General features: G+C 42.2%; 1 protein-coding gene across 1 annotated transcript in view; it reads right to left on the reverse strand.

The window, feature by feature from the left end:
- The window catches only part of LOC117400229 (protein Jumonji-like), a 163,177-nt gene that overhangs the window by 25,983 nt on the left and 119,045 nt on the right, over nucleotides 1–18,149 (reverse strand). Inside the window, exons 7-8 of the mRNA XM_033999844.3 lie at nucleotides 11,946–12,166; nucleotides 2,428–3,472 (exon numbers count right to left, since the gene is read on the reverse strand). Of these exons, the coding sequence (XP_033855735.1) occupies nucleotides 2,428–3,472; nucleotides 11,946–12,166 (1,266 nt within the window). The remainder of the gene's footprint in view (nucleotides 1–2,427; nucleotides 3,473–11,945; nucleotides 12,167–18,149) is intronic.

The raw sequence follows: 18,149 nt of genomic DNA on the forward strand, positions 1-18,149 counted from the left end.
CATATATCTGACAACATCTAAATTTTTAGACAAATTTTGGACAATTTGAAAACAGGTGGTGAGGCCTTTTGATTCTCAGACAGGGAGAATAACCATGTGGCAACAGAACACTGCTAAACCTTACAGAAGGAAATGAAAACTATTTTTCTGGTTTTAAAAATATATATTTAAAAACACACAGGTGAGAACTCATTGGCTTCAATCATAAAAGGGAATTACTCATTGTGGTACAAAATGGTCATAGGTCACCATTTCCAAATGATGCAGCAATTGGCAGGCCAGTTTCTGAGATTAATCTTCAGCCTCAACGTCCTGCCCGCTCGCCTGGAGCCACTTGAAACACATTACCTGTTACCATGTCATTTACACTGAATTGTTCAATTCATATCCAGATAGAAAGTCACACTCCTGTGGAAGTGTCAAAAGCTATAATTATCTGTGCAGTGAAAAAATCAGGATTGCACACCCACTGATTCCACTAAACCTACAATTTGCCTTCAGCATTGTATGTTTTGAATTTTCTTTGTAGAGTAACTATCAGTGGCTATGCAAACTGCTACATTATTTATACACAGAGAGAAAAAAAAACACAACACACATGTATTCAAGTTGTTCCTAATCAATACCAAATCTAAATTCTGTTTTAAAACATTTGATCTTTTGATTGATTAATTCTACGAGTCTTCTAACAAAGTTACTGTGTGGCTTTGAAGAGGTGGTGAGTGCGGGACAGATTTACTGTTGATTCACGAATCTACAGAAAACTGGATTTGTCAACGTAACTACAGTCAGAACAATTAAGTCAGAACGCCACTTTGTTTAATTGGGATACAGTATTTTCAAATGATGAACAGAGATTGCTTTTTAGAGCAAGACAGGTTAGCGTAGCACAGTGCAGTGAGGAGATTACGCTGTGACTTGCGTAAATTGTGTAAACCATGTTGAATTCTTGAAGGAGGAGTCTCCAATGGTTTCTCAGGCTGCTGTTGCAAAGAAAGTTGGCATGTCAACTTTGCAGTTGCTTTGCCTTGTGATAAGATGAGATTTCATGTAGAAACCAAAGTGTGACTGAGGTCGTCTCAAATGCCCCTAGTTTAACTGGGCCAGCCGCTTTCCCTGGATATTTTTCCTTTTCCCGAGGCATCCCGATACAGTGATGCCGATTGATACACATTTCAAAACGTAACACTTGGAAAAGGGCTTGCGATTTCAGTTTAGCATTTCACATTGTTTGCTAAAAGTAATACAATTATACATTAACAATGTAAAAAAAGTTTTCATAATTACAAATTGTGACAAAGCTTCTTTATTTACAGTATAACTTTGAACAGAGTTCCGGGTTCCTAACACTAAACAGGATGGTACCTGTATGTGTATTTGTTCCACAGGATCCGTTTTCCACTTAGTAAATTTCCATCAATTACACGGACGTTGGATTTAAACTCAGTTTTTCAATTTTGTTCCTGGCTTTGCCATTGTTCAAACACGCTTACCGTCTACTTACATTTTGCCGGAGTACTTCTCGAAAACCGATCGCTGGCAATGACATTTAGCTCTTCATCTATTTTAGGTTTGGCAAACTGATCAATAACTTTCCTCTCCGTTCCCAGTTCACCTACCTTTGTTTTTTTGCATTTTTATTTTTCTAACGCCACTTTCATGTTCTACAATCAAAACATAGTCCTTGTTACTAACTTCACTTATATCACACACTTTTGTCTGTGTAAGTGGGATTTCAAACTCAAACTCAGAGGAACTCATGACAACTCACAATGTGAGATACAAAACATTAACTGTTTGAACTAGGTGTAACAAAAGAGTAAAAACTAAACCCAATCAAATGAATCTCGTTATAGAACAAGTATCAATTAGGAAGAAATGTTAAGTGACATAAATCTCAGTGTTGAATCGGTAAGAAAATAATCCACAGTTTCACGTGCCTAACGGAACTCGAAATAGTGAATTATTTTTTACCGATTCAACACTTATCTTTGTTTATCCTTTATGGAAAACAAACAGTTGAATAAATACAATAATTAGGCTACCTTTTCATTTCGAGCTAAGTAAACAAAGTTCAAGCATTTTTTTCCCCGTTTTGTTATGGGAAAAAGCAAATGTGGTGTATTAGAACCAAAAATAATAGTTTATTTTTATAGTTTAACAGTACAAAGCTTTTGAAAAGGTAATCCAACTTGCCATTAGCTCTACTTGAAGAGTTGCCTGGTTTATGCTGATGCTTGCAGTTTTAAAAAAAACATGTATATTTTTGCACTGTAAAAACAAACCAGCAAGTGATTTAGATTTCCTCAATCTACAGATAAGTCAAGGAAATGAGCAACAGTAATTTTTGTGACATTAATGTAATGTAACGGACACAACATAATACTTATTTAGTGGGTGTAAAATGGAAGACAGCCGCTGCCTTACCTATGAGTGGGGGCTCCTCCATGGCAATGCCCTGAGATTTGAGGTGCTTTTTGATACAGGCCAGCCGCTGCACATTGGGCCCCCAGCGTCTGCCCAGCTTGTGAATGTACTGCACCTGGGTGACAAAGCGCATCTCGTCGCTCAGTTTACACTCTGGACGCCAGTCCTGCGGGGGAACCACCCTGCAGAGCCCATAGGGCTCTGCCTGCTCCCGGATTGACTCAATGTAAACCAGAGGGTCCTGGAACTGCTTGTGGGTTGGCCTAAAGACTGGAGCCTCACTAATCAAGGACCAGCCTGACTTGCTATTGCCACCTTTCTCTTTCTCCGCTTTGGGCTCAGGCAGCTTGTGCGGGGAGGACTCTGTTTCTGAGGTAGAATGGTTCTCGCTGGGGACGCTCTCCGTTTTGTGGTGTGCTTGTTTGCTAGGAGTCTGCCTGCTCGCTGATGTCCTTTTGGGTCTCTGCCTTTCTGAGCTGGGCTCTGGGCACTCTGGGGCCTTCATGTGCCCATTCAGCAAGGCCTTCTCCAGATTGGCTTTCCTACTGCGGGTCTCAGGCGAGCGCACATGGAGCTTGACCTTCTTGGTGTTGGACTGGAGCTGCTTCCCACCGAGGACTGTTGTCTCCAGCCGCCTCTTGGAGTTGCGCAACCCTTCTCGCACCCGCATGCCCTTCTCCTTGGTGCACAGCCTCCTGTTTAGCCTCCCATTGATACGCACACAGCCACCCCTTGCCGTCTTGTGCACCCCATTGGATAACAGCACCTGTTTTCGTGTTTTTGCATTGCTACTTTCTGCTTTTCCTGAGTTTTCGTGGTGGTGGTTATTGTGGTGGTGGTTAGTGTGGTGGTGGTTATTGTGGTTCAGTTTGGTTTCCTTGACCAGTTCTCGCTTTGCTTTGGTGTAGGTGACGTGCCCCTTGGTCACGGTGGCCGTGTACTTCACAGTTTTGGACGGCGAAGGTCGGAACTCTCTTGTCTTTTTGGCACTGGGTGGGTGTGCACCTTGGGAAGAGGCCCGGGTATATCCATTCACTTTCGAAACCTAGGGGAAAGGAAAATAAAGATTGTATTACTTAAAGAAAACTACCTGGAAGCTCCAGAGTTAAGACTTTAGAAACAAATTTTTGAAAACTGTTTTTGTCACTAGATTACTTTGAAAACACTCGTGCTTTCACCCACTGCTTATCAGACCTTTTAACACATCTTTTTCACAGTTCGATACTGACAATAAGACTTAAGATTTCTTCCATCTTCCACATCAGGATAACTGAACATATGCTAGCTTAGTCATGTGGAAAACCCTCTCCTTTAAGAGTGTAATAATTTAGTAGGTTTAAATGCTTTCCGATGCATCTGGACACATATTGCCTAAAATATGGAATTACTTAAAGCACTGCATTAGAAATACATTCAAAGGTAAAACATGTTTGTAAAAAAATTACCACAGTTGTCTCTCCCCCCTCCCCCCCACACCCTCCCTCTCCCCCCACACCCCCCCTCTCCCCCACACCTCCCCCACACCTCCCCCTCCCCCCCCCCCACACACCCCCCACACCTCCCCCCACTCTCCCCCCCCCCCACACCTCCCCCACACCTCCCCCTCCCCCCCCCCCACACACCCCCCACACCCCCACACCTCCCCCCACTCTCCCCCCCCCCCCCACTACCCCACCCCCTCTAATCTAGGCTGAAGAATACTTTACAAAGTTGTAAAAACAAGTGGTAACCAACAACCTTCGTTTTAAAACATTCCACTTTAGGTGCTTTAAATCAGGTTTCCAAAAAAAGTTACTTCCGATTTTAACAATTATTCTGCCAAGCATTCAAATTTAGGTAAAAGGGGAAGTCTAGTTGGGGATTGCTCAATTCAGGAATGATTTCCCAATGCATAGCATTTTATTATACATGGCTTGGGATTTTGTTTGGTCTTAATTCAAGGTTTATGCATCAAACAGAACAGTCATGATTCTCTTTTCTACTTTGTGTTTGAAAGGCAACTTAAGAAATACTGCCATAAATTAAAAGCCCCAGTGTGGGTCTCATGTTACAGCTGCCAACGGTTCTCTATAATTTAGTAAATTGGTGAACAAGTACAATTCAGACAAATTTTATTTAAGATAAATGTTCTGGATTACATGCGTGTTCCCCTTTTCCTTCTTGACAACAACACACATGCTAAACGTAAGATGGGAAGGATTTGGGAAATGAATACATTTGTTTGGTCAGTTTTCAAATCTAAAAAGCTACAAAAGGAGGCCCTTGGGAGGCAGGAATAAAGTTAGCCTTTGTACAGAAATGGTTTCTAATTCTATATTCAAACAAAAAGCCTTTAGTGCTGGCACAAGGGATCCCCACTGCCAACCATGTCATTAGAAAATTAAAATCTTGAAATTGCTCCAAAACTTTGGAAAGGTTATTAACTTCTAGAGTGTATACTGGTACTTTGGTTGCTTGCAGCCAGTAGAAGCTCTTGCTATTGAAAAACAGTACCAGAAAGAAAATAAGCTGGGAGCAGAATAAAACTTTTATTGACCACCTCACCCACAACTGATGGGACACTCTACAGTGTTTGTAAGTACTGCAACACAAGAACATTTCGTGAGCAAGAAATGTTTGCTAATTTCGCGTTTATTAAAAATCCGCAAAATTAATGTGCCATGAAATATATTATTCATACATGTCCTGTACATTAAATTAAAAAATCCTGTTTTACAGTATGTCCAAAAAATGCAGTGTACGGCATTACCCCCTAAGTCTACTGAAACCTGAGAGACTGTTGGAGAAGGTATATATATTATATATATATATATATATATATATATATATATATATATATATATATATATATTGCAGACACAAAACCCTTTTTAATTAATGTAGCCTTTGCCAGGGGAAAACCTATATAGGTGGTACACTATCTGGATGTTTAGCAGAATTTAAACTGTATGCGCATACATTATATATATATATATATATATATATATATATATATATATATATATATATATATATATATATATATATATATATATATATATATACACACACACACACACACAGTACTGTGCAAAAGTTTTAGGCAGGTGTGAAAAAATGCTGTAAAGTAAGAATGCTTTCAAAAATAGACATGTTAATAGATTATATTTATCAATTAACTAAATGCAAAGTGAGTGAACAGAAGAAAAATCTAAATCAAATCCATATTTGGTGTGACCACCCTTTGCCTTCAAAACAGCATCAATTCTTCTAGGTACACTTGTACAAAGTCAGGGATTTTGTAGGCATATAGTCAGGTGTATGATTAAACAATTATACCAAACAGGTGCTAATGATCATCAATTCAATATGTAGGTTGAAATACAATCATTAACTGAAACAGAAACAGCTGTGTAGGAGGAATAAAACTCAGCTAACAAGGTGAGGTTGCTGAAGACAGTTTACTGTCAAAAGTCATACACCATGGCAAGACTGAGCACAGCAACAAGACACAAGGTAGTTATACTGCATCAGCAAGGTCTCTCCCAGGCGGAAATTTCAAGGCAGACAGGGGTTTCCAGATGTGCTGTCCAAGCTCTTTTGAAGAAGCACAAAGAAACGGGCAACGTTGAGGACCGTAGACGCAGTGGTCGGCCAAGGAAACTTACTGCAGCAGATGAAAGACACATCATGCTTACTTCCCTTCGCAATCGGAAGATGTCCAGCAGTGCCATCAGCTCAGAATTGGCAGAAAACAGTGGGACCCTGGTACACCCATCTACTGTCTGGAGAAGTCTGGTCAGAAGTGGCCTTCATGGAAGACTTGCGGCCAAAAAGCCATACCTCCGACGTGGAAACAAGGCCAAGCCACTCAACTATGCACGAAAACACAGGAACTGGTGTGCAGAAAAATGGCAGCAGGTGCTCTGGACTGATGAATCAAAATTTGGCTGTAGCAGAAGGCAGTTTGTTCGTCGAAGGGCTGGAGAGCGGTACACGAATGAGTGTCTGCAGACAACAGTGAAGCATGGTGGAGGTTCCTTGCAAGTTTGGGGCTGCATTTCTGCAAATGGAGTTGGGGATTTGGTCAGAATGAATGGTCTCCTCAATGCTGAGAAGTACAGGCAGATACTTATCCATCACGCAATACCATCAGGGAGGCATCTGATTGGCCCCAAATTTATTCTGCAGCATGACAACGACCCCAAACATACAGTGAAAGTCATTAAGAACTATCTTCAGCGTAAAGAAGAACAAGGAGTCCTGGAAGTGATGGTATGGCCCCCACAGAGCCCTGATCTCAACATCATCGAGTCTGTCTGGGATTACATGAAGAGAGAGAAGCAACTGAGGCTGCCTAAATCCACAGAAGAACTGTGGTTAGTTCTCCAAGATGTTTGGGCCAACCTACCTGCCGAGTTCCTTCAAAAACTGTGTGCAAGTGTACCTAGAAGAATTGATGCTGTTTTGAAGGCAAAGGGTGGTCACACCAAATATGGATTGGATTTAGATTTTTCTTCTGTTCACTCACTTTGCATTTAGTTAATTGATAAATATAATCTATTAACATGTCTATTTTTGAAAGCATTCTTACTTTACAGCATTTTTTCACACCTGCCTAAAACTTTTGCAGAGTACTGTATATATATATATATATATATATATATATATACACACACACACACACACATACACACACATATTATATATATATATATATATATATTATATATATATATATGCATACAATTTAAATTCTGCTAAACATCCAGATAGTGTACCACCTGTATAGGTTTTCCCACTGGTAAAGGCTACATTAATTAAAAAGGGTTTTGTGTCTGCAATGGCTTGTTGACAAGCAGGGCAGCATATGTTCTTGAGGGTGGGGGGTGTCCTCGTGGTACCTTAATCTGTTCACACTACCTCAACTGAAGCAGCCATTTTAATTGCTTGTTGTTAAGTGGGGCCTTGCATCTTTCATCACTTTACTTTTATATTATGTATGAACACAACCAATTTCTCGATAAATTACAATAAACATCCTGGGGAAAAAATAAATAGTCTTGCCCCCAAACAGTTAATTCAGGCTAAAAATATATTTTTAAAATTCACAATTCTCTCAAAAAAAACAAATTTACTACGTGGGAGAAAGTCTGGAAATAAATCTGTAGAACCAAATTATTCAGCTCCAAAACTATTTTATCTATTGAGCTTCAATGACACTTCACTACCCAATACTAATAATTCTAAAGTTACCAGCAAACAAATAAGAAATTGACTGGAACGGCTTGACTCGCACCTTCAAATTTATTGACAAAACAACTGTGCCATTAAACACATATTTCTAATACAAAGCCCTAGTCTTTTTAATCTGTCTTCACCACTAGAGGGCTCATGGAAACCATCTGAACAGGTCTCCAGAGAGTTTTGATGGCCACGTGAGTTCTTGCCCTCTTCTGCAATTGTTCAATCTGCCACAAAAGCCTAGCAGACAAGCACGTCACTGTTTCTATTAAAACTCCTCACCAGCGGAAAAGCTTTCCCTGGCAGCAAGGCTCCACTCTGTAATGAGTTAACACCATGGATTGTCCCTGCAGTTTGAGTTTACTGAAGAAGCCAAAGCCACCGGCAACGGGTTATGCCTTTGAAGTTAATTTTGGGGCATGTAAGCACCAGGAAGAGATGCTGAAATGACATCATTTGTTGTTATGCCACAGCTGCTGGATCAGATGCCTGATAGCAGGCAGATTAACATGGAACATCTACAGTTCCACAGCTTTGTCTCCCTGTAGAGAGGAAATCATTAACCCTGTCACTGCTGTGCCAACAAGATGGATGTCTGTCATACTAATTATTATTACGCATTTGATTTCACTACTACCTTTTTATGACTGCAGTTATCAGCTCTACATAGTTGCACTATTAGTTTTGTGTACAGTACATACTCTTTTACCTCAAAATGCATTTGAAACTATTGTAATGCAAGTACAACAAATAATATTTACACATATTTTTCTTCCTCAGTTTTAATAGAGCTTGTACTGTACATGTATAGTAAGGCCTGCTAATGCAAGCAGGGACGAGCCTACAGTACATGCATCCCAGTGACAGCAGGTTTCTGTCATTACAGCTTAAACTACCTTTGGAAAACATAACACATTATAAACATTTATATTTATACCTACATGAGAGTAGTTGTTAAAACTTCATGCTGATATGGGACTCATCTCTCGCCAAGATAAGCACCAACTAAGACATACTGTAAACTAATGTGATCCATCTGCGTTTCCTTCCATCTGATGATGTAGATATCCTTCTGCCAGGTGTTGATGGCTGAAGGGTAATGCTGGCTCCAGGGATCAGCCGATTTTGCCTCCCTGATGCATCAGCAAGCACAAAGGCTGCAATGCTGGCTCCAGGGATCAACCACTGTGCAGCCTCCCTAGCGCATCAGCATGACAACCGTCTTGACTGAGCTGAGTAGGGTACTTCTCTGGGGTCTTCAAGTGGGCACCTTCCATCCTTGATGTTTCGTCAATTAGCCCGCAACACCTTAAGAGATCTACAGTGATTCTGGTGTCCCAGCATCACTCCTCTCTGTCTCCCACTCAGCTAAGCCAAGCTTACTTGCCTTCCTTTCCATTGGCGTTGCTTTCTTTCTACGGTGCTTGAGGTCCCCAACCAGAATCTTTGTCTCAACCAGAGCCAGTTGCTGCTCCTCTCTGCTGCTTCAGATAAGTTATTCACTATACATCGCAACTTTTGATCACTCAATCCAATGTCTGAGAAACAAGGTTGTGGAGTGTGTCACAAATCCTTAAACTCCACTGAGTAAACCTAGACTCTCTATCCATGCTGATCCGCTTCAGCAGCTAGTTGAGCGTACTGAAGTTTCTTCCTTTCATACGCCTCATCCACAGCATCCTCCCATGGCACTGTTAACTCTACCAGGTGAACAAGGCGTGCTGATCCAGACCACAAGACAATATCAGATCGAAGGTTAGTAGCTGCACTCTCAGGTGGGAAAGCTTTTGTCCAACATCTGCCAGCATTTTCCAGTCTCTAGCAGCTTAAAGTCGTCCTAGACAAGTTTTGATTTTAATACCTTTTCTTGGAGGTTGCTTCCCTGGACAGAGGAATGTTGTTCTTCTTGTGTCATATATTGCTGGCATTGGTGGCACCCTGTTGGTCATGCTGCACTTGTCTTCCAATGCTAAGGCCAAACATCCCAGCACTTGGTGATGATGTCAAGTAAGCCGTCCTTGGCTAAGACCCACCTTACATCCTGTCAAAACTGTCTAGGCTGCAAAATACTGTCTTAAAGTAGCTGGCGATGAACACAAAAGACATCACAGATCCTCTCCTACCCATAGATTAAGGTTCTGTGGTGATGAGGAAACTGATCCTGACAGGATGGCTGTTCAGGAAAGGTCTACAGTATTTACTGTAGACAGAAAGTAACCAGGATACTTTTCACAGATGTGCAAAGAAAGCAGCTAGAAAATTATAATCCCTCAGTCACTGGAGCTCTGTTGCTAGGATTGGAATCAATTTATGAAGAAAAGAAAGAGAGAACAAAGGCTAATAACTTCAATAAATTTGTCTTAAGTTCCTTTGCCTATCGAGATCCATTGTTCACTTAATTAGCAAGTTAAATTACACTTTACAAATTCTAGTTAAGAGTTATCATATACCACTGGTTTTCCAACTGTGTGGAATAAAGCCTTAAAGAAAGCAGTTCACTACCAAATAATTGCAGTTCTTAAATTATGACTGTCTTCTTACGCAATTGTGCAATGGCAATCTGATTTGTACTGTGGGACGCAGCCAGCCTTCCACTGGCTAGGTACTCTATGGAGTCAACAGTAAGAAGTGTTTAACAAGCAATAGAGCCATGTCATATTGTACTTCTATATACTGTAAAACTTCAAATAATTGCCTGGTCTCAAATAATCACCTGTCTCCAATATACGCGAGGTCTGCTGGCAAATACTGTAAATAAACGTCGGGTCTCTGTCATTGCAGTTGAAGCTGAGGAAGATGAGGAGAAGCTTGAGCGTAATGAACTGCTAATAAGTGACAGCGATGAAAGTGATAATAATAATAATAATAATAATAATAATTTAGTGGATTTAACATTATTATTATTATTATTATTATTATTATTATTATTATTATTATTCTGTAAACGTAGCATACATGCCTGTGTTCTGATATCTACAGGGCTGTCTTAGTGGATGTAACTGTTATTATTATTATTATTATTATTATTATTATTATTATTATTATTATTATTATTAAATAATGGTAGATCTAATTCTGTTTTTAAATACTAATTTGTACTTCTGCTTGTTCATTTTCCAGTGTTTTGCATAGGCTACCATATCCTTGTTAACCAGTGCATATAAAAAAAGACCGTAATAATACTTCAGAGGGTGTACAATACAATTTAATTTAGTTATAAAACAAAACTGTTACTTAGTTCCCACTGACACACAACCTTTCAACAAAGTTTAAATTACGGTGTTACAAGGTTGTGTGTCAGCGGCTTCTCAATGACCGCATGAAGCATGTGAAGCTAGTGATCGAATATAAAACGCTGTTCTCAAATAATCACTGGTTTCCAATACGCGGCGGATCTACTGGCAAATATTGTAAATAAAACGCCAGAAGAGCTTAATTTAAGTTTTACAGTATTTTATTAAATATTTATGCACTGTAATAAAAAAAATAATGAAAACCATTAGTTAGTTATTAACTATTTAATTGGTAATGACCTATAGGTACGTGTTGGTCCTTTACTGGTAGTTAATGACCTGCAGGAATAATTAAAACAACACTGAGTTCATGAACATGATAATAAACTATATTGTTTATTTTTATTTTGTCAAAACAATTTTTTCTTTGAGTTTCAAGTTACAGTTTATAGCAGTACCTAATCAAACTGAAGCACCTATTTGTTTCAATAGCATTTTATACCAGTGGGATTATTTTATGACTGAATTGCATTGACTGAAGCAGTGAAGCAACTATGTCACCTGTTGTTTGGGGAGGATTAAGTAAAACATGGATATACAAATGTCATCAAGTACCCCCTTAAAAGTATCACTGAGGTTTATTGGGCTTTTACTTTGTTGTTTATTACTTTTATAATATATTTGCAACGGTTAAGCCAATACAATATATTCTTCAGATTACTTCAGGGATCTATTCTCCAAACATTTTATACCATTATGTAATTAGATTCTATTTTATTTTTTATTTCTTTGGAAAAGGAGAAAAAAAGTTATTTTTTTTTTATACATAGGTGGGCAGTTATTCATGAGAATGAATTTGCAGCACTCATAATATGATTAAGAGTAAATTGTTTCTGTTTAAAGCTTCTGCTACATAACCACAGCATGTTGGTTAAAATCAGTCCTCGTGACAATGCAAAGCAACCCCCAAACATATACTGCACAGTAAACAAGGGGAGCTATTAGCTCATATGTTCTGCTTGAGGTCAAGGACCCATGTGTTCCAGTTTTTGGAGGCTTTACCTGCTTTCGGAGCTCCTGAGCCGATTTGCTCAGAGCATGGCTGTTAGCAGCTGAACCTTTGGCCGAGGTTCCCACATTGTTAGCAGCTGCTGCGGAAGAAGCTTGTTCTCTGCGACTCTCTGCCTTGTTCTCGCTTCTCTCCTTCCCTGGCGTGGCCTCCTTGCCTTTGTGTTTCGGAGTGGACTCTCTCTCCCGAGATGATTTTCTGTGACCATTCAAAACTGCGAAGGCAGGAGGGGGGGAAAAAAAAAGAAAAGCATGAGGCAAATGAAGCACTTAAGACAGCAACTGGGATTAAGTGGTCTCTCCTCCTAAACCTATTTAGACAATGTAGAGGTGGCGGGTCAGCAAATGGGATTGAGAGAGAGAGAGAGAGAGAGAGAGAGAGAGAGAGAGAGAGAGAGAGAGAGAAAGGACAGAGAACAGAGAGCGAGAGAGAGAGCGAGAACAGAGAGAGCGAGAGAGAGAAAGAGAGAGCGAGAGAGAGAAAGAGAGAGCGAGAGAGAGAGAGAAAGAGAGAGCGAGAGAGAGAGAAAGAGAGAGCGAGAGAGAGAAAGAGTTTTCTGCAGTAGCAGGGATACGCTCTAAAAGACAACGCTCTGGAAGCACGACTAGTGAACACTAATTAAATCAGCAAAATATGAACTCCATACATGCAGCAGCTGTTGCTTTGCAGTGCTTTAAAAAGACAGGTTCAAATGCAAAGTCGTTTTGACTGACTAATTTTTTCTGGAGCATTAACAGTTACATTATTATTTATCAGTTATTATTTTATAATTATTTATTTCTTAGCAGACGCCCTTATCCAGGGCGACTTACAATCGTAAGCAAATACATTTCAAGTGTTACAATACAAGTAATACAATAAGTTACAGAATTTGATCAGTGTTGCCCATTGTATCATTTTGCACATTGCCATTGTTCTTGAAACAGGTTTGTTTTATGAAATTTAACAACACTGCATATATCTGCAATTGAAAATTATCCCATTTGATAATTCCACAATTAAAGGCACATCAAAATTAAAGCCACATCAAAAAGCCACAGTACAACAAAGTGGATAATAATGACTATGCTAGCCGCTTGAACTTCACCTACTAAAATCTCTAAACATAGGTCAGCAAAGAGGCATTAAATGGTTATTTTCAACATATACGATGTGTTTGTGAAGCATAACCGTCCAACTGTGATACCAAATAGAAAAAGCTTTCTTAAACAAAAGTGCTTAAGAACCTCTGCTCTTAGTGATATTAAAAAAAAATAAAAAATACTGCTCTACGTAAAATGCAGCAGCAATATACAAGACATGCACATTATTCAACAGAATGGTGAAGCAACTGACCATAACGGGAAACACCAAAAATTGTTCGGCGACATGTGTCTGAATCAAGCCAAGTACAAGGTTGTCCTGGAAGAAAACTTGCTTCCTTCTGCTCTGACAATGTTCCCCAACTCTGAGGATTGGTTTTTCCAGCAGGACAATGCTCCATGCCGCACAGCCAGGTCAATCAAGGTGTGGATGGAGGACCACCAGATCAAGACCCTGTCATGGCCAGCCCAATCTCCAGACCTGAACCCCATTGAAAACCTCTGGAATGTGATCAAGAGGAAGATGGATGGTCACAAGCCATCAAACAAAGCCGAGCTGCTTGAATTTTTGCGCCAGGAGTGGCATAAAGTCATCAATGTGAAAGACTGGTGGAGAGCATGCCAAGACGCATGAAAGCTGTGCTTGAAAATCAGGGTTATTCCACCAAATATTGATTTCTGAACTCTTCCTAAGTTAAAACATTAGTATTGTGTTGTTTAAAAATGAAGATGAACTTATTTTCTTTGCATTATTCGAGGTCTGACAACACTGCATCTTTTTTGTTATTTTGACCAGTTGTCATTTTCTGCAATAAATGCTCTAAATGACAATATTATTATTTGGAATTTGGGAGAAATGTTGTCAGTAGTTTATAGAATAAAACAAAAATGTTCATTTTACCCAAACACATACCTATAAATAGTAAAACCAGAGAAACTGATAATTTTGCAGTGGTCTCTTAATTTTTTTAGAGCTGTATATAGAGCTACCTCTATACACAAATAATTTTATTTTATCACAAACAAGATAATATTACGTTTCCAGTTTCATTTCACAGCTGACCTGCATTCTCCATTTTGGCGCTTTTTTTTGTAAAATACACGCATTACAAAACCCTGTATAACCCTGCAACTATACAAGCAATTTCAATTCTAATTTCTGATTTGAAATCCTTGTAAAATAGCTCAGCTCCTATATACTCTAATTTTGTTCTACATTGTTTAAAAAAATAGTACATTTGTACTTATTATTATACCATTTTTATTATTTTTTGGGAGGCATGGCTTATGTGAAAAAATATAACACATCCCACAACCAAACATTATGTAATTGGAAAGGTCTACTTAATGCCTTTTTGTTGATATATTGGGTTTTAATTTCTGATTTACGGTTATCAAACTACAAGCGCTAACACAAAGTTGTCATATTTACGCCCAAATATGGTCATTCTCTGTATGCAACAAAGGGTTAAGTGAAGTTCCTTTAGCCGGAGCATTTACAAGGGGAGAAATAAGTTTCGCCACAAGGGTGTTCCCTTCGACGAAGTGTTCTCTTAGGAGATGTTCCTATACGCAGAGAATACTGTAACGTGGAACTACTCCCCATGAACACACATTTGCACAAGAGATGGATAATTAGTTCAAACCACAACTGCATGCCATGGGAATCTTTCCAAAACACTCTCGGGCACCTTGTTTCCTCTAACTCATTGGAAAAGTTGTGTTTAGACTGATAGCCCTCCAATGGGTGGGTACATCAGGGTGTGTTTTGTTTTGTTTTGTGTGTTTTGCTTTATTGAAACATCTCTAGAAAGCTATTCAGCTTTGGCTAAATTAAAACTTCAGAGTTGCATGCTATACAAAGTTAAATGCCAAGAATAGTGCTATAAAAAAAGGGATGGAAAAAGATTGTTTAAGCACTGTAATAAGCAAAAGAACTGTGCTGTTTAAAAATCAGGCCGCTTTGCAAACAGTTTATCAGCTAAGCAACCGGATGGTACCCAGTTACCAGGTGTAATTTAATCAAACGGAAACACATTCTGTTCAACTCCTTAATTTCATTTATGATTTGTTTTACTGACATTCCCCACTTTGACACCTCTGGTAAGATGGGAGGTCAGGAACCAATGATTGAAGTATGTTACAGTACTACAAAAATAATTTACGTGAACTGAAAGAGTATTTGTCAATATATACCGTAGGGTATTACAATTTGAGAGACTTGGAATGAGTGAGACCACAGGGTTTATTTCTCTTGTCTGCCCCTTAAAATACTTTTGGTGGAAGTACAGTATACAACCTTGTCACTGGGATGAAGTAATATTCTCCAGAAGCCACGAAATCTGTTTGATCAGTGTTTCTAAACCCATTACCGTACTACTCCAAACCCTCCCTAACTAACCCTAAATCTTAGGTTTTGTGTTTCCAGAGGCAGAGATAACATGGATATATGATTGTGGCGGAGTGTCCCGCCCCTATGTATTATTATTTGTATTTTTGTTTGCGGCGCGGGTAAAAGCACCGCGTCTTTTATTATTTATATTTAAAACCCCGTGAGGATGCATTGCTGATCAGCTACTGATTATGTAACTAGCTGACAGTCATGCATCCTTACCAAACGCGTGCAGACTCTGGCCGAGGGGGAATAAGATAATTAACAGCTAGTTAACCCCTCGGCCAGAGTATAAGAACCTGCAGCTGTCCGTTCTGCAGGGGGGGGGGGGGGTGTGTACAGAGGAGAGTACGGAGAGCGGAGAGAGCAGAGAGCGAGCAGATGATAACAATTGCTAAAACGTGCTGGATTAGCCAGCACATCACTTGTTTGTCTGTTTATTCGTTTGGCCCTTGTGCCTTTTTGTTTTGTGTTTTGTTTTTGTTAAATCTTTTGTTTAATTATTAATAAATCCAGCTGAGTGCCGTTGCACTCAGCTTCACCCGCCCATCCATTGTTTGACTCAGTTACTTCCTGGTCCGTGACGTCACCACTGCAAGCCAACCTGCCACATATGGTGGCAGCGGTGGGACAAACAACGCCTCCAAGAGCCGGACCAGGACAGAAAAGTGGGTTGTTTTTTTTTGTTGTTTGTTCGTTTTTTTTTTCAAATTAAATAATGGGAAGAAGGAGGAAGCAGCAGCAGGTGCAACAGCGCGGGGCTGGTCGCAAGTCCCGCCGGGTCTCTGCTGTGCTGGACATCTGCCTCACCTGTCTGAGGGGTGAGGAATGGTGCTTCGCCGTTGGTGAGGTTGGGCATGTAGCACCCGACCAACCCCCTCCATGGCAGGTGAGGGAGGAGCCTGAACATCCTGCGCCCATGTGGGAGGAGGATGGCCCAGAGCAGGAACCGGAGGATGAGGGGTCGGTCCGTCCACAGCCCAAGAGGGGGGAGGCAGAGTGTCCACAGCCCAAGGCTCCACTAGCAGGGGAAGAATACCTGCTGGTTTCACCTCCACCACCACCGTCCGAGGGAAAGGAGCAGGAGCTGCCTCTGCATCCTCCGAGGCGGACTGGTCCACTCTCCTCAGAGGGGATCTGGGACTGGCTGGCGGAGCCTGAGAGGGATATCGTGGACGCCCTCCCTGCTGTGATCAACCTCCTGTGGGCAAGAGATGGGGAGCGCTGGGAGGCCTGGGAACAGAAACACCACCCAGCATCCCTCCCAGACATCGCAGCCATGGTACTCAACTACCTGGCTGCAGATATGGGAGGGGCCCCGCTGCTGTTTCCAGCGCCAGAGGGAGAAGAGTCATCGCTGCCTTCTCCAGCGCCAGAGGGAGAAGAGTCATCGCTGCCTTCTCCAGCGCCAGAGGGAGAAGAGTCAGTCATCGCTGCCTTCTCCAGCGCCAGAGGGAGAGGAGCCATTGCTGCCGTCTCCAACACTAGGAGCAAAGCAGCAGGAGCTGCCTCTGTCTCCACCACCACCAGGAGCAGAGCAGCAGGAGCTGCCTCTGTCTCCATCACCACCAGGAGCAGAGCAGCAGGAGCTGCTTCTGTCTCCACCACTGCCAGGAGCAGAGCAGCAAGAGCTGCCTCTGCCTCCGCCACCTCCACCAGCAGAGGGTGAATGCCTGCTGGTTCTGCCTCAACCGCCGTGGGAGGACTGCTTGCCGCTCCCAGCTCCACCAGCAGAGGGTGAATGCCTGCTGGTTCCGCCTCAACCACCGTGGGAGGACTGCTTGCCGCTCCCAGCTCCACCAGCAGAGGGTGAATGCCTGCTGGTTCCGCCTCAGCCACCGTGGGAGGACTGCTTTCCCCTCCCACCTCCACCAGCAGAGGGTGAATACTTGCTGGTTCCACCTCCACCGTCATGGGAAGGACTGCTCTTGCCCTGCTTCGCACCGCCCCAAGGATGCCTGCTTCGCACCGCCCAAGGATGCGGCCTGTTGCTTCGCACCGCCCAAGGATGCGGCCTGTTGCTCCGCACCGCCCAAGGATGCGGCCTGTTGCTCCGCACCGCCCAAGGATGCGGCCTGTTGCTCCGCACCGCCCAAGGATGCGGCCTGTTGCTCCGCACCGCCCAAGGATGCGGCCTGTTGCTTCGCACCGCCCAAGGATGCGGCCTGTTGCTCCGCACCGCCCAAGGATGCGGCCTGTTGCTCCGCACCGCCCAAGGATGCGGCCTGTTGCTCCGCACCGCCCAAGGATGCAGCCTGTTGCTCCGCACCGCCCAAGGATGCGGCCTGTTGCTCCGCACCGCCCAAGGATGCGGCCTGTTGCTCCGCACCGCCCAAGGATGCGGCCTGTTGCTTCGCACCGCCCAAGGATGCGGCCTGTTGCTTCGCACCGCCCAAGGATGCGGCCTGTTGCTCCGCACCGCCCAAGGATGCGGCCTGTTGCTCCGCACCGCCCAAGGATGCGGCCTGTTGCTCCGCACCGCCCAAGGATTCGGCCTGTTGCTCCACACCGCCCAAGGATGCGGCCTGTTGCTCCGCATCGCCTTCGGTGGCCTGTTGCTCCGCATCGCCTGGAGAGCCACCAGTTACAGGGTACGAGGGAGAAGTGGAGCTCCCGCTGCCGCCTCCATGGCCAGGGGCTCCCCTCCCGAGTTCGAGCAGACGATAACAATTGCTAAAACGTGCTGGATTAGCCAGCACGTCACTTACTTGTTTGTCTGTTTA

The sequence above is a fragment of the Acipenser ruthenus genome, chromosome 4, assembly GCF_902713425.1.
Source record: "Acipenser ruthenus chromosome 4, fAciRut3.2 maternal haplotype, whole genome shotgun sequence".
Taxonomy (NCBI): Eukaryota; Metazoa; Chordata; class Actinopteri; order Acipenseriformes; family Acipenseridae; genus Acipenser; species Acipenser ruthenus.